The sequence below is a fragment of the Pocillopora damicornis genome, chromosome 8, assembly GCF_964200805.1.
Source record: "Pocillopora damicornis chromosome 8, jaPocDami1.2, whole genome shotgun sequence".
Lineage (NCBI taxonomy): Eukaryota > Metazoa > Cnidaria > Anthozoa > Scleractinia > Pocilloporidae > Pocillopora > Pocillopora damicornis.
The window spans coordinates 12,067,076-12,089,259 of record NC_142677.1 but is presented as its reverse complement, the minus strand read 5'-3'; the positions used below and the strand labels follow the sequence as shown (position 1 = coordinate 12,089,259).

At 37.6% G+C, this 22,184-nt stretch overlaps 2 protein-coding genes and 2 pseudogenes across 4 annotated transcripts; 2 read left to right on the top strand and 2 right to left on the bottom strand.

Moving 5' to 3' along the window:
- Positions 1–1,117: 1,117 nt before the first annotated feature.
- Positions 1,118–14,564, bottom strand: LOC113682516 (uncharacterized). Of its 2 annotated transcripts, XM_089181153.1 has the most exons (5): positions 14,315–14,564; positions 13,798–13,889; positions 12,848–13,051; positions 2,465–2,627; positions 1,118–1,966 (listed from the first exon to the last, which is right to left on the bottom strand). In XM_089181153.1, exons 1-5 carry the CDS (start codon positions 14,412–14,414, stop codon positions 1,788–1,790), a joined length of 738 nt encoding a protein of 245 aa, XP_089037279.1. In that variant the 5' UTR covers positions 14,415–14,564; the 3' UTR covers positions 1,118–1,787. The 2 variants fall into 2 exon arrangements, with proteins under 2 accessions (XP_089037279.1, XP_089037280.1); XM_089181154.1 differs by lacking the exons at positions 1,118–1,966; positions 2,465–2,627 and adding an exon at positions 12,111–12,258 and having other exon boundaries at positions 14,315–14,556.
- Positions 4,501–6,264, bottom strand: LOC149041390 (uncharacterized; annotated as a pseudogene).
- LOC113682568 (neuropeptide FF receptor 2) lies at positions 6,594–10,123 on the top strand. Its single transcript, XM_027199733.2, has one exon. It carries the CDS (start codon positions 8,509–8,511, stop codon positions 9,640–9,642), a length of 1,134 nt encoding a protein of 377 aa, XP_027055534.2. The 5' UTR covers positions 6,594–8,508; the 3' UTR covers positions 9,643–10,123.
- A 707-nt stretch (positions 14,565–15,271) lies between the features above and the next one.
- Positions 15,272–21,793, top strand: LOC113682517 (uncharacterized; annotated as a pseudogene). Its single transcript, XR_016179424.1, has 7 exons — positions 15,272–15,707; positions 16,046–16,292; positions 17,417–18,675; positions 19,443–19,580; positions 19,980–20,113; positions 20,295–20,459; positions 20,826–21,793. The product of XR_016179424.1 is annotated as an uncharacterized LOC113682517 (transcript).
- The last annotated feature ends 391 nt before the right edge of the window (positions 21,794–22,184 follow it).

The following is a 22,184-nucleotide window of genomic DNA, read 5'->3' as shown; positions in this document are numbered from 1 at the left end:
TGAAAACATCATAAAATCATGTTAATGGCCAGTATTTGAATAATTTCATCCCTGGCCGGTGAATATTTTCTAGATTACGACTAACGGAAATTATCTAATCATACAGATAGAAAAATGAACCAAAGTCTGTTGTGATCATAAAACTGGTTATCACATGCTCTTTTCAAATGTACTAGGCGGAATTTTTTGCTCGAGAAAATAAATTTTCCTTTATTATTTTGCACATCTTTTGTTCCCTTATGTTATCTTTTGTGAACCCCTCGAGCGCTTCAAAAAACACTGCTGCATTTCGAGTCGTCGTAATACAAATATCTCCGTTATCCCGCGGTGCATCAAAGGGCCCCTCGCAAATTGCACGTTCACCATACATTGATTCTCCTAATATCTCTCACGCATGCGCTACGCCTCTAATAAAGAAATAAAAACTACTCCAAAATTAAGGTTTGAAAATTAAAAGCCCAAAACGATTCTTTAACTAAACTGCTCAGGAAATTTGAACTTGCACGTGCGTTGTAATTCAGACAGCTTTTGTTTCGCAGAGGATATTGAATTTTGAAGTTAAAAGAAATACCGACACGGCATCTGTGTGATGGGGGCTATATGATGCAAATACTGTCATTCGAATACCTATTTATATGAACAATTTAGGACTTTTGTTCTCTCTTTCATTCGGGCTGCATCCTCGTGAGTCTCATTCCCATTCAATCGAGCTTCTATCTTATTTCTTCTTCTTTTCATTTTCTTTTCATTCTTTTCTTTACATTACCAAGAAACTCCCGTTAACCCTTTACACCCTAAAATTAGACTCAGTGTGCATATTCTCCATAATGCTCTCTATACATTTTCTAAGGTGCTGACAAGGAGAATTTGTTAAACAATCAAGAGCTTCGTTAGTTGTTATACATAATGAACGGAAACGTTCATTATGTGAATGAGGAATACAACAGTGCCGATCTTTCTAGATCTACAAATTTTCTTTTCTGCACAAAAATTGATAAAAGGCGTTCAGGACTAAAAGGTTTACATAAAAATCCACTCAGCTGCTGCCTGGAAATAATACGCGTAAATTCCTATAATGGAAAAAACGAGAATACGATTGGGTGACACAAAAATGTTGACTAATAAGGAGGAGGTTTTTATTTCGACAGTTTTATTGCCAGGTCATTCATTTCCGTTCCTTTACTTAATGATTCACAATAGCAAGTATAATTATGGCATACAAACTTTTATTCAAGTTATACTGCACTTTATGAGTGTATGTACAATTTAAGTTAAGAATTACTTCATTGCGTCATACTATATCGAGATAACATGCATTTGAAATAACGTAAAACAAGATGACTTTCCGAACTTTCGTTTCTTTTTGTAAACTATTCTATTTTAAACTCCTCATCTACTCAGCTAGGGGTACATCCTCCCAGTGTTCAGCTTCTTTTCTTAAAAAGCTGTTGATTTATATTACTCGGATGCCACACGTGAAAGTCACTGCCACCCTTCCTTCCACGAATTTATCAATTTAATAAAGTTGCAAGACAAAAGTACAGCTTTACTTTTCTAAACCTAAGGTATAGTGTAGCTACTGCCATGGGATCCCACGTTCGAATTCCACTATTTATTATTGTTATTGTTATCAGTACTATTATTAGGTAAATTATTATTAATAACTACTTTACATAAGCTATATTGTAACTCTCACCACTTTGGATGATAACAATTCTACCCAAAACACAAGAAGAACAGCAGAAAATATGTACAAAACAAACAAGCAGAAGAGAGAAGCGAGAGCTTCAAGGAAAAATACGATTCCTCTTCAAGTTCGATGAACCTGTATCTCTTTCAGCCCTAGTCTGAATTCTAGTATATTGAACACGAGTGGGATGGTTACAATTCCCTCGTTTAAAAAATCTTTTCTCAAAGAGATCTCGGACTCTTTTGGTGGTAACGAAAGACAACGTGATGAAAAACCCTGAAATCATAAAATTTTTTAATTAGCCTCATCGGTTTGAAAGTAACGTAGGCTCAGCTAAATCCTCTCATCCAGAACTATTCTATAAACGCACTCACTGGACAATGCCTTTCGGTATAACCACCGAAGATTACACTAAACAACATCTTACGACTACATGAAAGATTTAATCCAATGCAAACGTACGCCAGTAACCCAAATAGATTCGAAGGTATATGTAGTTCAGGGGTACACCCTTAAGAGTGGAAAAGTTCCCGATTGAAATTAACCCTTAAGTTGAACCAATATATATACAAAGGACATAGGAGCATTTTTCATATCTATACACATGTATACATGTATAGAAAACGAAGTTGGATTCAAATGAAAGAGGTGCTTCCTTTAAAAATAAGTCTCCAAAGAACAGTTCCTCTGTGTTTGTTCCCTTTATCAATTGTCAGGTTTTGGTTTGTTTTTTTTTTTGTTTTGTTTTGTTTCTTTGTTTTTATCAAACGATACCTTGCAAGCAGTTCAACACAGTGGCAGGGTAATGTAGGAGCCCAGTTTGCTTCCAGTTAGCGGCAAGCCCCAGAATCGTAGTCAAACCCATGATTGTGGTTAGTTTGATGCAGATGAGAGTCAGAGAACCTCGAGAACTATTTGGTGATGCCAAGTTAGAGACCTAGGAAGAAAAACAACACCATTACTCTCTGATATCTCACCCAGCACTCGATAAATATGAATTGAAACCTCTCAAAATTCAAATGGAGTTGCTCTGCCATTATCCCACATACCTGCTGTAAACGGCGAAATGCGACAAAACACTTCGTCAGGCACATAATATTGAAAACCAAAGCGACGGTCACAAGAGTTACCATGACAACAATCGTTGCTGTTTTATCAGATATTCAGCAGTAGACCAAATTCCCTGAAACAAGAAATATATGAAAAGGGGCAACTAAGCTATCTTGCAAAATATATTTAAACCATTTCAACGAAGACTAGACAAAAGGGAACTGCTTTCTGCCTCAAAACGGTATCTTATTGAACAAAAGTTGAGACTGGAAAGGAACTTCTGTAGAAGTGAAAATAATCGTCATTTCAATTTTTGTTATACCCTATGAGTTGCAACAATATCACTGTCATTTAAATCCAGAGAACCGTCAAGGATACAGAACCTCATGTAAATATAAAATGTCTTTTTTACGTAATAGATGTGGTCTTCTTTGGTTTCAAAAACAAAGTTTTCAAAGTGAAAATTAGGTAGGAATTGACCAGTTACAGGAATCTGGTTATCCCTCGTTAAAGGTTAGACCAAAACGATCATTACGTAAAGAAGGAATCCAATATTGCCTACTTGTCTATATTTCATTTTCTTCCGCTTTCAATCTCTCCATAAGCTACCAAGATGTCCCATTATTTTCCCTTAAAGCTACCAATAGTTATACACTTTGACAAAAGAAGGCTAAAGATCAAACTGTTGGTTAAACAAGAAGTCAAATGCTTATTTTCATTTTATTGAACTATATTATTACAAACCGTATCGGATATGTAAAGTTCCACTAAGGTCCAGCACTAAGCATAAACCAACGATTACTGCAGGCAGTCCCCATCCCACAATGCAATACATGGCGAATCCCTTTGTGGTGTCTGATGGCTGTCTTCTGATGGCTTTCACTGAGTGGAGATGATTATGGATTTATGGTGAAATATTTTCCTATAGGGGCTAGTCTAAGGTCATCACATTTACAAGACTTTCCACCCAGAAAATTACTTTTCTCTCGAAAAAAAATATGGCAACATTTCCATCAAGAGTGTACATAAGCTCAGCTAGGGGAAATGGAAATATCCCACGAAAAGTGTCATTGATGGGCAAATTTATACAGTAGAATATTAGTGTGTTGTACAAGGTTGTATTTTTCTCAAATTGTGTGAAACAGCAGTTATGTTCTCTTTACGTTCTATGAGTGAAATTCTACAGCCTTTTACCTTCTTCACAAGAAGTAAGGGAACGTTCTTATGCACTGGTGACACACTGAGCAAAAGAGAGACTCTTCAGATGTGGAGCTTTTTAGCTTTTTCGATCGAAGAAATTCAGTGAAACCCTAATAGGCACCCACGGGAATCTTCCTACTGTAGGCTTTATTGCGTGGTTTCATTTTTATTGGAGTGAATCGAAGAGTCGGACTTACTGAATCTAATTTCCGCTTCATGAAAGATTTCCTCTATAGTCTATATGATGCGGATTTTACTGCATAGATGGAAAATAAAATGTTTCAAATTGCAACTAATTATAACTAAGGCTCACACCTGTTTCTTTAAAAAAAAACTTTTGTACTGGATTTGTGTTCGTATGTGTTTCTCTATCACGATTCCAATTACCAGTCGTGGTAAACGTACTTGCTGTATCTTTGGCCATAACCGTCATCCATGAAAACGCAGAACGAACAAAGAAATGAAGTAAAATGGCCACTGCTTGACAGAGGATAGGGACTTCCGTTGACTTTTCTGCGCTCAGGAAAAGTGCTTGATAACACAATAATGCTCCACAGAGATTGATCACACATTTCCCACGAAGATTTCTAAGTTCCTTGAAAGACAGGTAAACGATTAGAAGGAAAAACAAAAAGGCCATAGACAGCGGCATACCAATGGATGTGATGCGCTACAACACTAAATTGTCGTTTCCTCATTTTCTGTGATCTAGCTATTCAGCTGGAGCTTTTGGGCACAAAATAAGAACTGCATTTCCCTGTGGCCTTAGCAAATTCGCATTGACAAAAGCGGATTTCTCTTCAATAGCAGAAGGCTTGTGTTAAAGAAAATCTCTTGATTAGACAAATTTTTTTGTGGAGTCAAAGTTGTACAGGTATTTCAATTTTCGATTACTTTACAGCTGTTACCGATTAACGTGCAGTTGGGCAGTTTCAAAGACAGATTAGAACCTTGAACTGGAAGATCAGACGGGATTACTGAATGTGAAGACTGAACAATAAATTTAGGTTTCATTATAGCTATTGAATTCTTCGGCAGTTTAGTTGTGTCTCTTATGTTTTTGATCACGTCGAGAAGGATTTGAAATGGAGGAGTGTAGGGCGGGGGTGCATTCGATGGTGATATTGTAATCGTTTGCTGGGGAATCAGCCATCCTCCCTGTTTACACAAAGCACACTGAGGGTTCCTGTAGCTTCTTTTACCATCAACTGTAAAAAACCATAGAGTACAAAGCACACAGTTCTTGAACAAATAGGCAAGATATTTAACTTATTCGAAGAACAGCGTGCATCCCTTACCACACAACTTCTATAATACCCTGTAAGGTTGTTAGTTGGTGCGTATTTCCAGGATCAATCTTTGTGTTTCTTCAAAAATTTCACAGCAGTGATGTTCGGAGCAGGTGGTTTACTCATGGTAGTTGTGCACGAAATATTAAGACGCCATAAACTGGCTTTTTCTTCGTTATTACATTTAATACCTAAGATGCTTCTGTATGTTACGTTTTGTTTTATGGCAAAGATAGGGACTGAAGGAGTTCTTTTTGTAAAGTTAGATTCAACTGCTGAACAGTCAGGGTATGGCAGTCGTTGGTACTCTGATTGTTGTAAGATCCACAGGTAGATCTCATTATTACACCAGACCATAAATAGCTATTGATATCTCCACATTCCACATCCTGAAGTAACACATTACTTCCACTTTGATTATACAAGGATTGGGGATATATTAGAAGATTTTGAAGGCTTCTGCGTATTTCGGTAAGAAATAAGAACCTATTTCAAGACGAAGCCTAAGTAGCATCTACTTTGTTTTGTTTTTTTTTTGTTGTTGTTTTCATTCTTCTAAAATCCTATGATCAGGCCCTTCCCAGCCTCAGTCTTTGACAACTTTCATTTGGGCCCATCATCCACCTTGCTCCCTTCCACAACTTGTTGCGAGACTAGTTCAAACGACAGGTGCCTAAGCAACCCGAGGCCTATTTCTTAAGAGTCCCGGAAAATACCAATCCGGAACTAGCATAGTTGCCCTTTTTCTTGATAAATCTTGAAAGATTTATATATAAAAAGTTTTGGAAACAAAACGAAAAAAATACCAGGAACCGAAGAGGAAAGGAGTGATTTTTTCAGCCGAGACTTGCCGAGCTACATTCCTTAGATAGAGATTTAAAATGATGACTTCGAGATTGTAAAGTATTGACTTAATTTACGATGAACGGGCCATGAGCCTTTCTAAACTAAAGCTAGAAAAAGTCGTCTGATTTTGCTTCATTCAAATCAGAGGCCAAATTTGGATGGTAATACTAACTTTGAAATGACTTCCATAATCTCGAAAGGCGGCTAATTTTTAAAAGTAAGAACACAAGTTTTCCGAGCTGTAAAAGTTCACGATATATAGAAAAGAGATATAGTAATTGCGAAATCGAGATAGGAACATGCGACTTGAATGTGTTTTCAGGAAAATTAAACTTGTACCCTTACGAATGCCCACCTTTTTCTTGTCACTGTTCAATGGTGGATATTAGTGAACCTCAATCGAAACTATTACTTTTCTCAGAAGATCCAGTTAATAAATGGACTCTTAACTTTTAATTGCCTCGAGTAAAAATCCAGGCCGTGACAGTCACCAAACGTTTTGCATGCGTTGTCATAGTAACAGGTCATATTCTTTTTCCTTTCCTTCTCATGACTCGGAGAAACGCCTTACCCGAGTCAACCGATCGAATTTAGGAAAACGTGGACATCGCCTAGTTAGCAACTTTAAAGTCAAGCTACCCCGGGATACTCATTTATACGCCTACTCTCTGGGGATCTCAATTAAGATGTTGAGCAAACAAGTCGTTCTAATGAGTACTGGGCTCCCTTTTAGTTAAACAAACATGGATTTGTAACCGCTTTAAGAGGAGTTTTGGCACAAATTTCGGTATATTAAAACTAAGGTCACTTTCTTCGCACTCAAATCTGTCATGAAAGACTCTCAACTTCTTCCATAGCTGAATAAATGGAAAGGATATTGATAATATATGGAACAGCTGAAAGTTCAAGGTAACGATTGTTTTATCTTTTCTTCTTGGTGATCTTAAAACGGGATTTTATATCCTCTTCCTCACGCCTGTTCATTAACTGTTCATTAACTGTCCTCCACTGTGTCGGTTTGGACTGAGTCTTCTCTACGACGAGGTGGATCACGAAAGGTTTTATAATTACAGCCAGAAATATGCTGGTTTCGATTTCCGATCGTCAAACATCGTTTTCCCTAAAACGTCATGACAACCGAGAGCAAGCCGGAAATATTGATGTCATTTGATCTCGATAAAATCGGACGCGGCTGTAAAAAGCTCTCTTTAAAAGCCATCGAAAGGCATTCATGCTTTTGAGGCGCGAAATTCTGACCTCCAATTTATTCATTGTTGGTTTCTTTTCTTGTCAGTTTTGCTGTTTTAAACTGTTGTTCCCTGCCCTTTTTTTTTTCTCGTTTATTTTTTTTTTTCTCTTTCTCGAGAACAAAACCAATTTAAGTCACGAAAATAAGATCTGTTTTAAAGTGCCTCTTAAGTTGACTGGCAAGTTCTCCAAACAGGTGTTCTCGTGACAGAGGAAATGAACAGACATTGACAGTTCCTGCATAGAGCCTCATGAAATGAAATACAAACAACGATAAAAATTATTTGGCCTTGTACAAACAATACAATAGACAGTTTCCTGCGCTCCCCACAAGAAATGGTTTATGGCGTACAGGACTAAAAGGTTTCATTCAAATTCCCTTAGCTGCTGTCCGAAATTCATACATGTTAATTCCAGAGGCGGTTAAAATGAGAAAGCGATTGGCTCGAGCAAAAAAGGTCACATTACTACGATAATTACCATATGCGTCGTAGCTCTTAATTTAGGTTTTAACCTTTTTTTTCCATTTCCGTACATCAATCGAAGTTAATTTCTAGCGCGCACGTTATTTACGTGAAATAGATAGTCTTACATCAGTTTATTATTTTGGGTGATAATAGTTCACCTGTGTCGAATAAACAGATAAAATTGAAGCGACGACTTAATGCCGCGCTTCTTAAAGGTACTTTTGTATAAGGTCACAAGAGAGATGATTTTTATGTCTTATTTCGGTCCTGGCTTATTTATTCGGTCAATTGTGCATTGATTTACGGTCTATACTTCACGTTTGCGCCGATTTTTGATTTGACCATAAGTTGATTAAAGAAAAAGTGTTTTTTTCGCGAAGCTGATATTTAAAATATTCTATTTCCTACCCCAAACCCCTGTCTATTTTGGTTTCAATATTCTCCCGGTAAAAACACATTTTAAGGTGTTCCAATGTTACTGTCTCTCTTGACATTTTGTCGTGTTACGCAATGCGCATAGCATTTGACATGCTTTTGGCATCAAATAACATTTTCTTTAATTAAGACTTGACACATATTTGCTATTTGCTTTGGCTGCTGCTCAATGCTTCTTTCAATTCAGTAGTGTAAAAAAATCCTTGAGTCCGACGTCAACTCAAGTTTTAGACACTTAACCCTTCCTAGACATACTTGATCGTCATCATTTCCCGGTATTACAATGGCAAAAGCCCCAACATTCGCGCCAATTCAAAACATTTCGTCCGCCAACATGACTGATCCAGTGCCAGAGTCTGGTTGTTTCCACGACGATGCATCTGCGATCAAATTTGCTCGTATTCTTCCATATATCCTCATAATTGCAATCTCCTTGATTGGAAACTCGATGGTGGTTGCCGTTGTTTTCAAAAATCAGCGCATGTGGACAACGGTGAATTTTTACATTGTCAACATGGCAGTTGCAGATCTTATAATTACACTCTATATGCCCAGAATGTTCACGATGGCTTTTGAGGGATTCGAATGGGTCGTTGGTGGAATAACCGGTGAGATCTTTTGTAAAATGTCCATCCTTCTCAATCAGGTTCCGATGATAGTTTCCATCTTCACTGTGGTTGCCATAAGCTTCGATCGTTTCAATGCTGTGGTCTTCCCGTTAAAACCTTTAGTTTCCACGCGAATCTGTAAAGTGATCATCCTTTGCACATGGCTGGTCGCAGTAGCGTTTCGTATTCCAACCATATACGCAGTGGAAATCATCACAAGCGAATCAGACGGCAAACCCTATTGTAACCTTAAACTAGACGATAAATTCGGTAAAGGGGTTAAGAGAATTTACTATCACTTTAACATGATTGCCATATTTTCTGTTCCTCTTTTAATGATCGTTATCTTCTACACCACAATTATTGTAACACTAAAGCGAAGAAAAACACCTGGGCTCACTCCAGAAAATTCGTCCAACAGCGGTGAAGGATTCCGACGCAGAGAAGTTGTCAAAAAAAAGGTTCTTCGCTTGGTTTCCATCGTGGTTACCGCTTTTGTACTCTGCTGGTTTCTTTACTATGTCAGACTTTGTATGTATGCTTATGGTCGTGACCTCTCATGTGATTGGTTGTACGTCCGTCTTCTTTTAGCTCACATGAACAGCGCGCTAAATCCATGTTTGTACGCAATTTTTAGTGAAAACTACCGCAGAGGGTTTAAAAAGATCCTAGCTAGAGCTAACTTCTGTAAAAGACGTTCGCAAAGACAAGACTCGCTAAGATCCGTTAGGTGGCACGGAGCTTGGGACAGTAACGGAAGTATCAGCATACGAATTGAGCAGGAAATTCAAAAATTATCCTCTCTGTAATCGTAAATTCGAGCGATAAACATGTTTTCCGTTCCTAAGAGTAAAATCGGAACGCTTACGGGAAACATTTCTGGTAAGCAAACCTTTTTAATTAATACAGGTGGCTTTCAATAGTGTTGGTGGTCATGCTCTTGATAGTTTTCCTTCACATTATTACCTGTCGAAATAGAGGGCTTAATCGACTTGAGCTATTACCTCACATTACCCAATTTTTCACAACGGCGAAAGGCGACCAGAGAAGTTTTACAGGGAAAAATATATTTCTGTGAATGTGTAAATAAACCGTGTAATAACTTAAAGGTCTGGGTTTAAAAATAATTTCCCATTTTTTACATGGTACGTTATAAGAATAACAAAATTCACTCAACTAAAATGGAAAATATGTAAGAATTTCTTGATGAAAAATTCAATCCCGTTGAAATCAGCGTATATGCATAGGCACAAAAGTGTTATATGTATCACATTAAAGCGAGATTTTTAAAATAACTGGGTTCTGTTGGAGGCTGTCAGTTTGGTAATACTAGTGTCGCCTCTGTTGTGAAATATTTTCTAGCGAGCCAAGTCAATGTAAGTGCATTTAATTCAGTGCTGGAAAAAAGCTGTTTCTTTTACCGCAACGTATTAAACAAATAGCAAGAAGACAAGAGAAAATTGAATTCGTCAATACGTACTTAGGTAAAGCAACTGTCACAGTTTGATTGATTTTCAATCATAGAGGCGGCATTTCTTTAGTTTTTGGAACAATATATTTATTCAAATTTCTGAAGGCTTGAGGCCGTCACGAAGGCTCCGGCGGACATGCAAAACAAATGATTTAAAATGTAATTAGGAATCGACATACATAAAAAGTAGAGTGATTCACAAGAACGTTAAAAAAACCGTAATTTTTTGGCAATTTGAAATATAGCACCTTGTATTTCATGGTACCATAGAATAGCAAATTTCCAATAAAAATTTGTTGGTTATGGGAGTCGTAGCACTTTACCCCTGCTGCTGTATATTTCTTTCTAGTCGGGTTACTATGTCTGACCTCAGTGAAAATCGTGTAGTATTTGAGGCGTTTGATATCTCGTCACCAATGCAGTTATAAAGGGAGTGAGCTTTTAAAGAAACTGTAGTGCTGTGTCAGTGGGAGAGTATAACAGGTAATTTAGTGTTAACAACTGACTTGAAAACGTAAATTAGCCACCGTAAAGATCGATTTTAAAGGCTGACTTTTCCAGCGTTAGCCATTCGTCAGGGCGATTGGAGGAATTGTGGGTTGTGTGCGGGTTTGTGTGCAGAAAATGGAGCCACGCTATTGTTGGGAATATGGTGACGAGAAAACAAGAATAAATTAGTAGAATAAAAAGTGCTCATTAATACCATGGGGATTAGGAGTGCCGATTTGGAAGATATGTTTTGCGGCTTTCCGAACTACCTAGATGTAGGGAAAGGCCGCAAACTACCATACGCTGTTTAGAATGATTAGGGAGATTAAAGTGTCTAGCGACTGGTTTGAATGCGTCCTTGTCATTTCTATCTACTTCGCGACGGTGTTCTCGGAATCGGTCACCTAGTCGTCTTCCTCTTTCACCAAGGTATAAATTTTTTTAATAAGTGCAAGTTATGCAGTAAATGACATTGGCGGAGGTCCACATAAAGTGATCGGTGATCTTGACGAATCTCTTAGGTCCTGACATTTTCTCTACCTTATGAATGAAAGGACAAGTTGTGCATCGTGAGCGAGCGTATTTGAAAGTTCCAGGTTGGTCATTAGTTTGAAATAAACTGAATGAACCTCCACTAAATGAAATAAGTGGATGTTGCGAAAAGATAGTACCAGTCTCCGAATCGTTTTGGAGTAATTTAAAGTTTTTAAGAATAATAGATTTAACTGCGTGGTTGTGAGGGTGAAATGTGAGAGTGAATGGAATGCGGTCAGTGTTTTCTCTATCAGCCGTTTGTGGTGCTTGCTGTCGATCAATTTGTAGGGCACGGTGGTGGCCCCGCTTGAACGACAGAACAGGATAGCTACGTTTATCGAAAAACTAGCACATTGCATCTGATTTTCGGAAAAATACATAAACGACGAAGTCTGAGAAACTGTGAAAAAGATATGGAATTCTTGACGTGTGATGGATGCGACGATGAACACATGAAGTAAATATGTAAGTTAGTCAATACCACAGCCCCAGACCTGAACTCTACGGCCGTTGTATTGACGATTGCATCGGCGCTACCTCTTCTACCAGAGAGGAGCTATCTCAATTTATAACCGCCGTCAATTCCTTTCACCCGGCTCTTAAATAAACATGGGAAATTTCTAACACTTCTTTGGCTTTTCTAGGCATCAAAATTTCAATTGAAGGCAACAGTTTAAGCGCTCGTGTTTACTACAAACCTACAGACTCACATAGTTGCTTGTACATCACCATCCCGCATGGGTAAATTGATGGTTCGTATTCGAGTCAGTGCATGCTTTCTGCTTAAAAAAGACGATAGGGCATTTTATTATCATAATCTTCTTACAGAGTTAACAGGACATATGTTAATTAAAAAAAACTGACGCGTATGCTACAATTGCTCTTTTTCAAGTCTGATCGTTTTTCCGCCCTCACCAAAAAGCACAATCACCTACCACAAGGAAAAAAGTAATTTGTTGGTTAAGGACTTCTGAGGACAGTGAGGGCAACGGTAATAAAACTTTCCAAGTATCATTTTACTCTTCTCTGGTTGAATGGACGACTAAGTTGTGAAATATAATGGTGACTTTGACGACATTGAAAGCGGCTTTGAAATATGGAACGACTCAAAAGTCTCACGTGACAACCAGAAAAGGGCAACGTGACGTGGCTGTGCATAACAGGAAGAGATTGCAACAGACGACTTTGGAAAAAACTTTAAACTGGTCTGCTTTTATAGAGTTTAACTCTATTCGCTCTGATCAATAGCACCAATTGCATAATTGGCGGCAGAGATCACTTTGACGACCACTTGATCGTTTACTGCACTCAGTATAGTTTTTGAGCGAAGGTTATGTTCAATTCATTGCAAAATTAAGCTTTCAACTTTTCCAATATTTGACACACACAGAGATAATGCAGATCTGAACATAATGGAGACAATACGTTTCCCTAAAGAGTCACAATTTTTCATTGGCAGTTCTAACCGGACGCAGTTTTGCCAAACTAGTTATAATGCCAGAGTAGCTGAATGAACTTACCATTATTATGTTGAACAGCATGAAGAACATACTGACTAGGAGTGGTACCAGTTTAGGATGAAAAGAATTGGCCGTGGTTGTGTCTTTGTCATTTGTGCAACTCTCCATGTCTTCTTCTGGATCTTCCTCAAAGTCAAACGGAAATTCATCATCCTCAATTATTGGTAGATCATCGTCACCTTCCTCCAAAAGATTTTGTTCTCGCTGCCATGATAAAATTGAAGATCGGATTATTTATAAGCCAATGTAAGGGGTCACTCAGTATTTATTCAAGGGGCAAGTCAGTCAAAAAAGAAATTACAACTCTATTTTATCTTTTCCATCCTTAGCCATCCCTGTTCCTTTAGGGGTAAATTTTTTTTTCCTTTGAAGTTATTCTATCTTTCTCAGCTAGTATTTCATAGTCTCCCTCAAGCTGTAGGATATTTTCTTTGACCCAAGAATATTATAAGTATTGTTACCTTCCTCCATTAAAAGACGTATCCCTTTTTGCAGGGACGAGAGATTATTTTAAAAGTAGCAGGGCTTAACGACCATTCTTGTATAAAACAAATACGTAAGCTAGATCATCCTTGGTACTTCACAGAAGCTAGGCTGTGGAAATTTTTTTAGTAACTCAAAGATTTTAGAAAATTACGTACCATTAAGTCAAGTGTGTTTTCCTCTGTAGACCTTTCTAGCTGTAGTAGGTACATATACTCTTTCTTGCTTACGGAGCGCGAAGCGGATTTTTTTTACATGTTCTAGAACAATTTTATAATATCGTTTGGAGGTTCTTTTAAAATGATCAGTCTTTATTTAGAGATAGTCTGTTTAATTGTGGGGACATAAAAAAGGACATAGCTTCTGGGATAAACTTTTATTTTAAATAACACGAAGGAGGAAAACTAAAAGAGTAGGCTGACAACCTCAGTTTGTTGAACAATAAAAATAAGAGTGATTTCTTTTACCTCAAAAACAGCAATCAATAGCATGGCTGTAATATAACTACTTAAATCTGCCTGAGGTCTTAAAATCGTCTTCCACCAAGATTTGACAAATACTGGAAGATTAAAAACGAAAACATGACACTAGTTTAACAAAAGAGGCAAAGCACAAAAGGTCGCAAAAAAACGGAATTACAAAGCCAATTGAAATGAAAATATATCATCTGTTGCCAGATCACTTCTAGTATACATTTGTGGAAATTGATTTTGCTTGACCTCTGATATCGGTCAAGGTATTCATTGATTTTAAAACAGTTTTATTGACTTTTAGAGGAAACAACCCAAGAACTTTGCATTATGAAGCCGAAACAGAGCAAAATTAAAATTTCAAATAAACTATATCTAATTTCCCGACAGGAACGTAAATTTCTGTGACAGTTGTTTACTGGAAGCCTTTGGCCTTAAAGCTAAAGACAATTTATTCTGTTTTGTTGGTATTATCTAACCATCAGTAACAAAATGTGTCGGCAAGAATGCTTACCGCATAAATGACTCTCTGGATTAGACTCGCATCTCCCAAAAAATCCGCATGTTGTCGTTACTAACAAAACTACAGTAACAAACTTTTCAATTCCGTTCATGAAACTTTCAGATGGATTTTAAGAAGAATATTCTTGAATTTTGGCTGGAAAAGATGGTGCAACGGCTCACGAGAGCAGTAAGCCTCAACGAATTCCCTGGTATACGTGTTGAGAGGCTATGATGTCATCAAACAGTGTTTATAAACGCAACAAATTGCGCGCGCTGAATCATTGTTGTATGCTAAGGTTTTCCATTTGATTTGGAACTTCCAGGCTTTGCAAAACAGCGTTTTAAGCAGGCTGTGAACAGCTTCTCTATATATTACAACTTCTTGCTAATTCACTAGTATAAGACTGACTCAGCACAAGATCAGACTAAACCTAAAATGAACCCAGGCACGTGAGTTGTTATGCTGATGCGAAAGAGTTGTTAACATGACTTCTAATAATTTATTACAATACCCTTTTTTCGTCCTAAATTAAATTTTAGCTCTCTTTTAATAAATGTTAATTTAATCTGAGATTAAAAACGTTACTTTATTCAATTTTCATGGGTTTCATATAGAATCAAAGTCAACAGACTGATTTTTGTTTACTTGCATATAATGATCAATAGTATTGTTTTGAGGTGACGGACTTGAAGCTGCTTTTCTTTAATTTTATGACATGAAGTAGATCTGTTTTACAGATGTTAATATTTTGTAGTTAATATTTTATGATAAAACAGTTTTGCGGCATCAGTGTGACGCTAAAATTTATCATGTTGGTATAGTAAGAGATTATATGTAAACAAAAGTAACACACAAAGATCTACCAGCTATTTCTCTCACATTTTTATATTTGTTTTCGAGAAAATGGCACTTCCGATTCATATGGCAGATTAATTTGATTTTTTTAACATCCTTTCAGTGCGTCGATATCTTTTTTTTCATCCCTCAGAAACTGAATTGCTTTGTGATCGAAATATAAAAAAATTCGGCATGCTACAAAAAGGATGGTCTGGAAAAAGTTCATTTTTCAATTACTCTAGACTGAACAAGAGGATTGATAATTGAACTTTGGGTAAACAATGAAGTACTAAGTAAGTGTTGGCTTAATTAAAAACCGAATCCAAATTTGCAGTACTTCAAAGAGATTCACTCCATGAAGTCATTTACAGTGAGCTGCAGCTTCAGGTCGATGTGAAAGTTCGATTCATTTTTTGATAAATTTTTCAACTGCGTAATTTTTTTGTTTACTTCGAAATGAACCTACGCACTTCAAGCCTTACGTACTTAGGTGTTGTGTTTTTGAGTCTTGCTGTTCCGGAACGAGGAATCGCTGACGGTTCGAATAACCTTCCAGTTTTAGTCTGTAAGTAATTCAGTTTACCTTTTTTTTTAGTGCTCTCGTCCGGATACACATTTATCTTCGCAAGATATACCTACAAAAAATATTTACACCACCCAGAAAATGTTGACTTTTTCCTTCTAGTTTAGAAGATAACTTTTTGGTTCAGGGTTGAAAGTGTTGGCTCTAAAACTGAGTATTTTAAAGCCATTTCTTCAAATAAACTATGCCAGAGGACAGGAATACTGAGAAGTTCATAAAAAGAGGAAGATTGTATTGTATTATCTTTCAAAAAGAGTTATCTTTTGAGTAAACGCGAGCGCCGCCAATTGCAAGATGATTTTGTTTTCTTCCTGATTCAGATTCGAAGGACGACTTCATCGTGAGTTACAAAGGACAGAATCTTAGTCTGAGAGATATTTTCCGTCGTCAGAATGTTACTCCCCCGGAAGGAAAGTTGTTTTTCTATGAGGTTAAAAGACAGAAGACTTCGAAACACCAGTCATGCAAAGGCAGATGTTTCAGCGAAGAAAGGAAAAAGGACATGACCTGTTACTGTGACAACGCATGCAAAATGTTTGGTGACTGTTGCCTGAATTTTTACTCGAGGTAACTGTAAGCTGGGAGTCCCTAAATAAACTGGATTTGCCGAGAAAAGTAATAGTTTCGATTGAGGGTCACTAGTATCCACCGTTGCATAGTGATAATCAGAGCGTTCGAATTAGTTTTTTTCTGAGAAAATCTGGATGTTTAGCATTATCATTTGTTAGGGTAAAGATTTCCCCTCGCTTGACAACAGAAATTATTTTACACTGGTATTTTTAATTTTAACAATGAAAAGAGGAATGAATGAATTGTAAGTTGAAAAGAAATAATGCAAAGGGTTGGGCTAGTGCCCCTCAATTTATCTTACATCCGATTCTCAAGGTTTAACACCGTTACCATCGCATTTATTCGCCACAGGATTTACTGCTTCTGATATTACATCCAAAATATTTGCAGAACCTTCCTTTTATCCTTTATTCGCTTTTTTCCTCTCGCTTTTAGTCATCCCTCTTCTACTGGCGGCGTTTTTAACTGGTCCTCCCTACAGCCCTGAACCCATCTGGATTTCGCCGGAAAGTTATACATCTTATTCTCTCCATACATCGGGATTTTTTTTTTTTTCGAAATTAGTCGCATTTCGAACTGTGGAAGTCATTTCAAATTCAGTGGTATCATAAAACTGGTCCACGGATTTGAATGAACCAAAATCAGAAAAGTAATTTAGAAAAGCTCATGGCCAGTTCTTCAAAAGTAAAGCTAACATTTTGAGCTCGAAGCCATCACTATAAACCTCTATCGAACGAGAGTAGCTCGGCAGATATTTACTGAAAAACCATTCCTTTCTTTCTGACTTTTCTGATATTTTGATAGTTCCATTTTCAAAACTATTTAGATTTCGATTTCGAATGTAGACAAAACTGATGAAAAAAATTAGCTAGTTCGGGTCTGGTATCTTCCGTGAATCTTGAGAACTACCGGGGCCCACGGTCGCTTAGGCATCTGTCATTTGAAGTTATCATACAATACGTTGTGGGAGGGAGCGAGTTAGAAGCCTGAGACTAAGGAGAGCCTGATTAAACAATATTAGAATAAAGAGAGCAATTAGACGGAGGTCACTAAAACTTCGTTTGAAAACCGTTTCTTATGTCTTAACAAGCCTTTAACACCTCTTAATATGTCGTCCTCAGCTGCATTCAGAGTAGTAGTAATGCACTACTTCAGGATAAGGAATGTGGAGATGTCAACAGCTATTTATGGTCCGGGGTAATCATGCGATCTACTTGCAGTTCGCACGAAAATCAGAGCACCAAAGACTGCCATACCCTGACTGTCCAACAGTTAAATATGACTTTACAAAAAGAACTCGCTGTCTCTGCCAAAAATGTAACATATAGAAGCATCGCTTGTGCCAAATGTAATGATGAAGAAAATGCAAGTTTCTGGGCTTTAAATATTTCGTGCAAAAGTACCACAGGAAATCCACCTGCTCCGAACATCACTGTTTTGACGAAGTTTTTGAAGGAGCACGAAGATTGTTCCTGGAAATACGCACCAACTCACAACCTTACAGGCCATTATAGAAGTTGTGTGGTAAAGGATGCACGCTGCGCTTCGAACAAGTCAAACATCTTGCCTATTGTTCGAGAATTGTGTGCTTTGTATTCCATGGTCTTCACAGTTGATGGTAAAAGAAGCTACAGGAATCCTCACTGTGCTTTGTGTAATCAAGAGGGATGGCTAATTCCTCAGCAAACTAACTCACCTGGGATATCGAGTGTAGGCCCACCCTACACACCTCCATTACGAATCCTTCTTGATGTGAGCCCAAACGTAAAATTCACAACCGAATCGGGAGAGAAATCACAACCTACGATCAATACTGAAGCTCCGCGATTTCAAGTTTTCAACATGTCTTCGCAAGTGCTTAACTGTACATCAACTGGCATCAACAACTGCACTTGCCAAGCTTTGATTCTAGCAAATAATCAATCAATTCGGGCAAGCTTGTCGTCAAACAAAACCCTTGTGACATTGACATCAAGTCGGATTTCATATGACGACGATTTCATGCAGGGAAACGATGTTTCTAATTTGTGCCCAACAGCCCAGCCTGGACCATTAGATGCACTCACGAAATATGAAAATGACAGTTTAGTGCTAGTTCACGTCACCTTTGCCGCTATGATTTTGTCCATCGTCTCGCTGTGTTTTCTTCTCGCTGTTTACCTGTCTTTTCAAGAACTGAGAAATCTGCCCGGGAGATGTGTGATCAATCTCTCCGGAGCGTTATTATGTTATCAAGCATTTTTTCTCAGCGCAAAGAAGTCAACAGAAGTCCCTATCATCTGTCAAGCAATGGCCATTTTAATTCATTTCTTCGCTCTTTCCGCATTTTCATGGATGGCCGTTATCGCCTTTGATACAGCAAGTACCTTTACTCCAACAGGTAAGTGAACCCTTTATACGGGGACCGAGAGCAACCCACACCCAGAGGAAATTCCAACCGCTACGGAGTTGATTGTCAAAGGTGCACTCACTTCATGCTATGTAATTCACCCCAAACGAAGCAAACAATCACCTCAGAAATTTAATTATTTCAGTATCCCAAAAAGCAACACCCTTATTACAGACACACAGATGCAATTCACTGTATTCGGTGGGAAACGCACTTGAAAACGTAAAATAGGCACCGTAAAGGGTAAAAAAGCTAACGTTTCGAGCGTTAGCTTTTTTTACCCTTTGCGGTGGCTAATTTACCTTTTCAACTCAGTTGTTAACACTAAATTACCTGCTATACTCTCCCACCGACGCAGCACCACAGTTTCTTTAGAAACTTACCCCTTTATTCATAGCTAGTCAACATTCCTTATTTATGTTAGCTTTCAAAACAATTACCAAGCTGCCAAATAATAACAACATAACCATACCTTAATGTCATTGTGTATAACAAAAAAAAGGAGGAATCATAAGAAACATTTGAATCGTGAAAACTTACAAAAAAGTCGTTCAAATGCCAAAACATTGTGATCGTCCTGAAATGTTCGTTCACCCATTCATGGCACTTTTTCCTTTTCCCTGGTCTTCCTCCACAACCTTTATGCCAATTCGCGTCATACTTGGATTAAAACCGAGGCGAACTGAAATGACAATGCAGATAATTCATAAAGAAAATGTGCCTCATTAAACGGTGTTCCTTTTACTTTAACAAACTAGTGGCTGACACAAGTAGGCAACCATCAGACACCAGAAAGATCTTCATCAAGTATTGCATTCTGGGATGGGGACTTCCTGCTGTAATCGTTGGATTTTGCATTGTGTTGGACCTCACTGGAACTTTCCATGTCGGATACGGTTTGTAAACAAAACATCAGGCCCCGGTTGTTCAAAGGGTGACCAATGCTATCATCTGGATAAATCTCTATCCGGCGGAGAGCGCATTTCGTTCTATTAATTCTTATCCACTGGAAAGCAAATTGTCCATTGGATGGTATTATATACGCTCTTTTAACAACTGAACCCTGAAAATTATATCCAAGCTACATGTAAACTCCCAGCTTGACTACTTTACCAACGTTTGATGACGTGCAGTGAAAAAAATCCCCTTGTTCGATAATTTTTGCTCAAACAAGTAGAGAATATATTCGAATCATTCATGAGATAAAATTAAAAGTTCAAACAATTGGCCACAATAACTTTTTCATTCGCATCACGAAATAAGTTGCAATTTACTTTCAGATTTTCTTTCCATAGGAAATTTCCTCTTCTGTTGGATATCAGATAACACAGCCCTGACTGTTGTCATGGTAACGCCTGTAAGCGCTGCTTTGATCTTCAATGTAATCTGCTTCGCAAAAAGCGTGTATGCCATTCGTCATTTACAACAGGTACGCGTATATCATACTGAAGCATGAAGATTTCAGAGAGTATTAAACAGATTCATACAAGGTTCTTGGTTTAAACTACGGTATCTACTGTTCTGAAGCAAGGTGACATAAGAAAACACTACTCTAAAACCAAGGCTTAAAGCAATTTCCTTACGCTATTTTTCTTTTTTCTTTCACTCAGGCTGCCGCCCTTGCAGCATCTAACAGCTCTAAAGCTTCTCTGATTCTCATCTGCATCAAACTGACTACAGTCATGGGTTTGACATGGATTCTGCAGCTTGCTGCTAAATGGACACACACACACAGTTCTTACAATATCCCTCCGCTGTATTGAACAGCATGCAAGGTAAACGAGCTGGTTTGAGTTATTTGGATTAACCCGAGCGTAACAGCGAAGCTCCGAATCCCTGTTTCTTCTCAATCCCAGAAAGATCCTGTATTTCTGCAAACTTTCCGTGTCTTCTTTTCTTTTTCGTATCTATTTAAATTTTAGACAATCAAAACCAAAAAACTTGTTTAATTTCGTTGCCCTTATTCTTCCGTAATTTGGAGAAGATTTATTTCAAGGCTTTAACCCGTGAGCAGAAGATTTACTGGGAGGCACCGCAATATTTAATTTGACAATATCTCGTAAAGATAGAATATTATAGCTCCTACGCTCTTATCTTGATTTCATGCGATATAGCTCATTTACAAATACAATGTTTTACAGGGTTATTCATCACTTCGTGTTTTGTTACCACTAAGAAGGTGCGAGGTCTCTTCAAAGAGAGATTCTCTAATCGAAGAAGTCGTTCAGTTGAACCCCAAACAAACTCTGCTCGTGACCAACCTACTGTGGGAATCACTGATGTTGAAAGAGCTGAAGGTGCTACTATCGTTCCCAGGGAACAAGGGAGAACAAATTCTCAAAGAAGATAAACCTCTTTTTATGCACATGGAATAGAATGAGACTTTCGGCCTTTCCATTAAAGCTGTAACATAGTGCGTGTAAAACGAACACAGATTATTATGGGATAATTTGGTATGATCAACAGAGTTAATTACGTAAATTGGCTATCGTAAAGAGTTTCAAAGCTGACGTTTCGAGCGTTAGCCCTTCATCAGAGCGTCAGATCATTATGCATCTGAAAACTTTCGGCATATTACTCAAACGAGCTGCTTTACTAAATATGAAGATTTCAAAGCTGCTTAGCTAAAGGTAATTAGCTTATTTACCGTAATACTGGAAGCTAGTATTATCATTGTTTGTATTGTAAATGGTATGACTAGTAGTAAGGAAAGTATTGAAAGTACACACGTTTTTTTTTTTTTGCTATAGCACGTCTGTTCATTGATAGATCACAGATGCAAATAACTGATATATGTAATCTACTGGTGTACGAACGCACGAACATCGATTGATGTTATTGCTGTAATAAGTATGTTATCATGATTAAATAGGATTAAAAATCACATACCGGCAAAAAACTTGACATTGTAGAAAATTCGGGTAAACAAGTTTCGGTTGATCGAAGGATCGATCTGTGTTGTGCATGTTGCTCAAGTCAACAGGTGTTTGATAAACACTGTATGTACTCTTCCAGTGTAATGAATTTCCATGTTTATGAACGCACGAACATCGATTGATGTTATTGCTGTAATAAGTATGTTATCATGATTAAATAGGATTAAAAATCGTATACCGGCAAAAACTTGACAATGTAGAAAATTCGTGTAAACAAGTTTCGGTTGATCGAAGGATCGATCTGTGTTGTGCATGTTGCTTAAGTCAACAAGTGTTTGATAAACGCTATATGTACTCTTTCAGTGTAATGAATTTCCATGTTTATGATTGTCTGATAATCTGTAAAATCCATTCTCATTTATGAATTGGTTTTAACGTGTCAAAACATCCTTTACGCGGCTAAAAAGGTTTGAATGACCAATTTCTATAATTCATCGAAAAACAAAACAATCATAATCCAAAAGAACTGCTCAGATCTTCTTCGCATATTTGTTCCGAGCTTTCTGTGACGTGCTATGCTTTTGAATGTCAGGATGCATTAAAATCCTTATTTAAGGTTGTCCT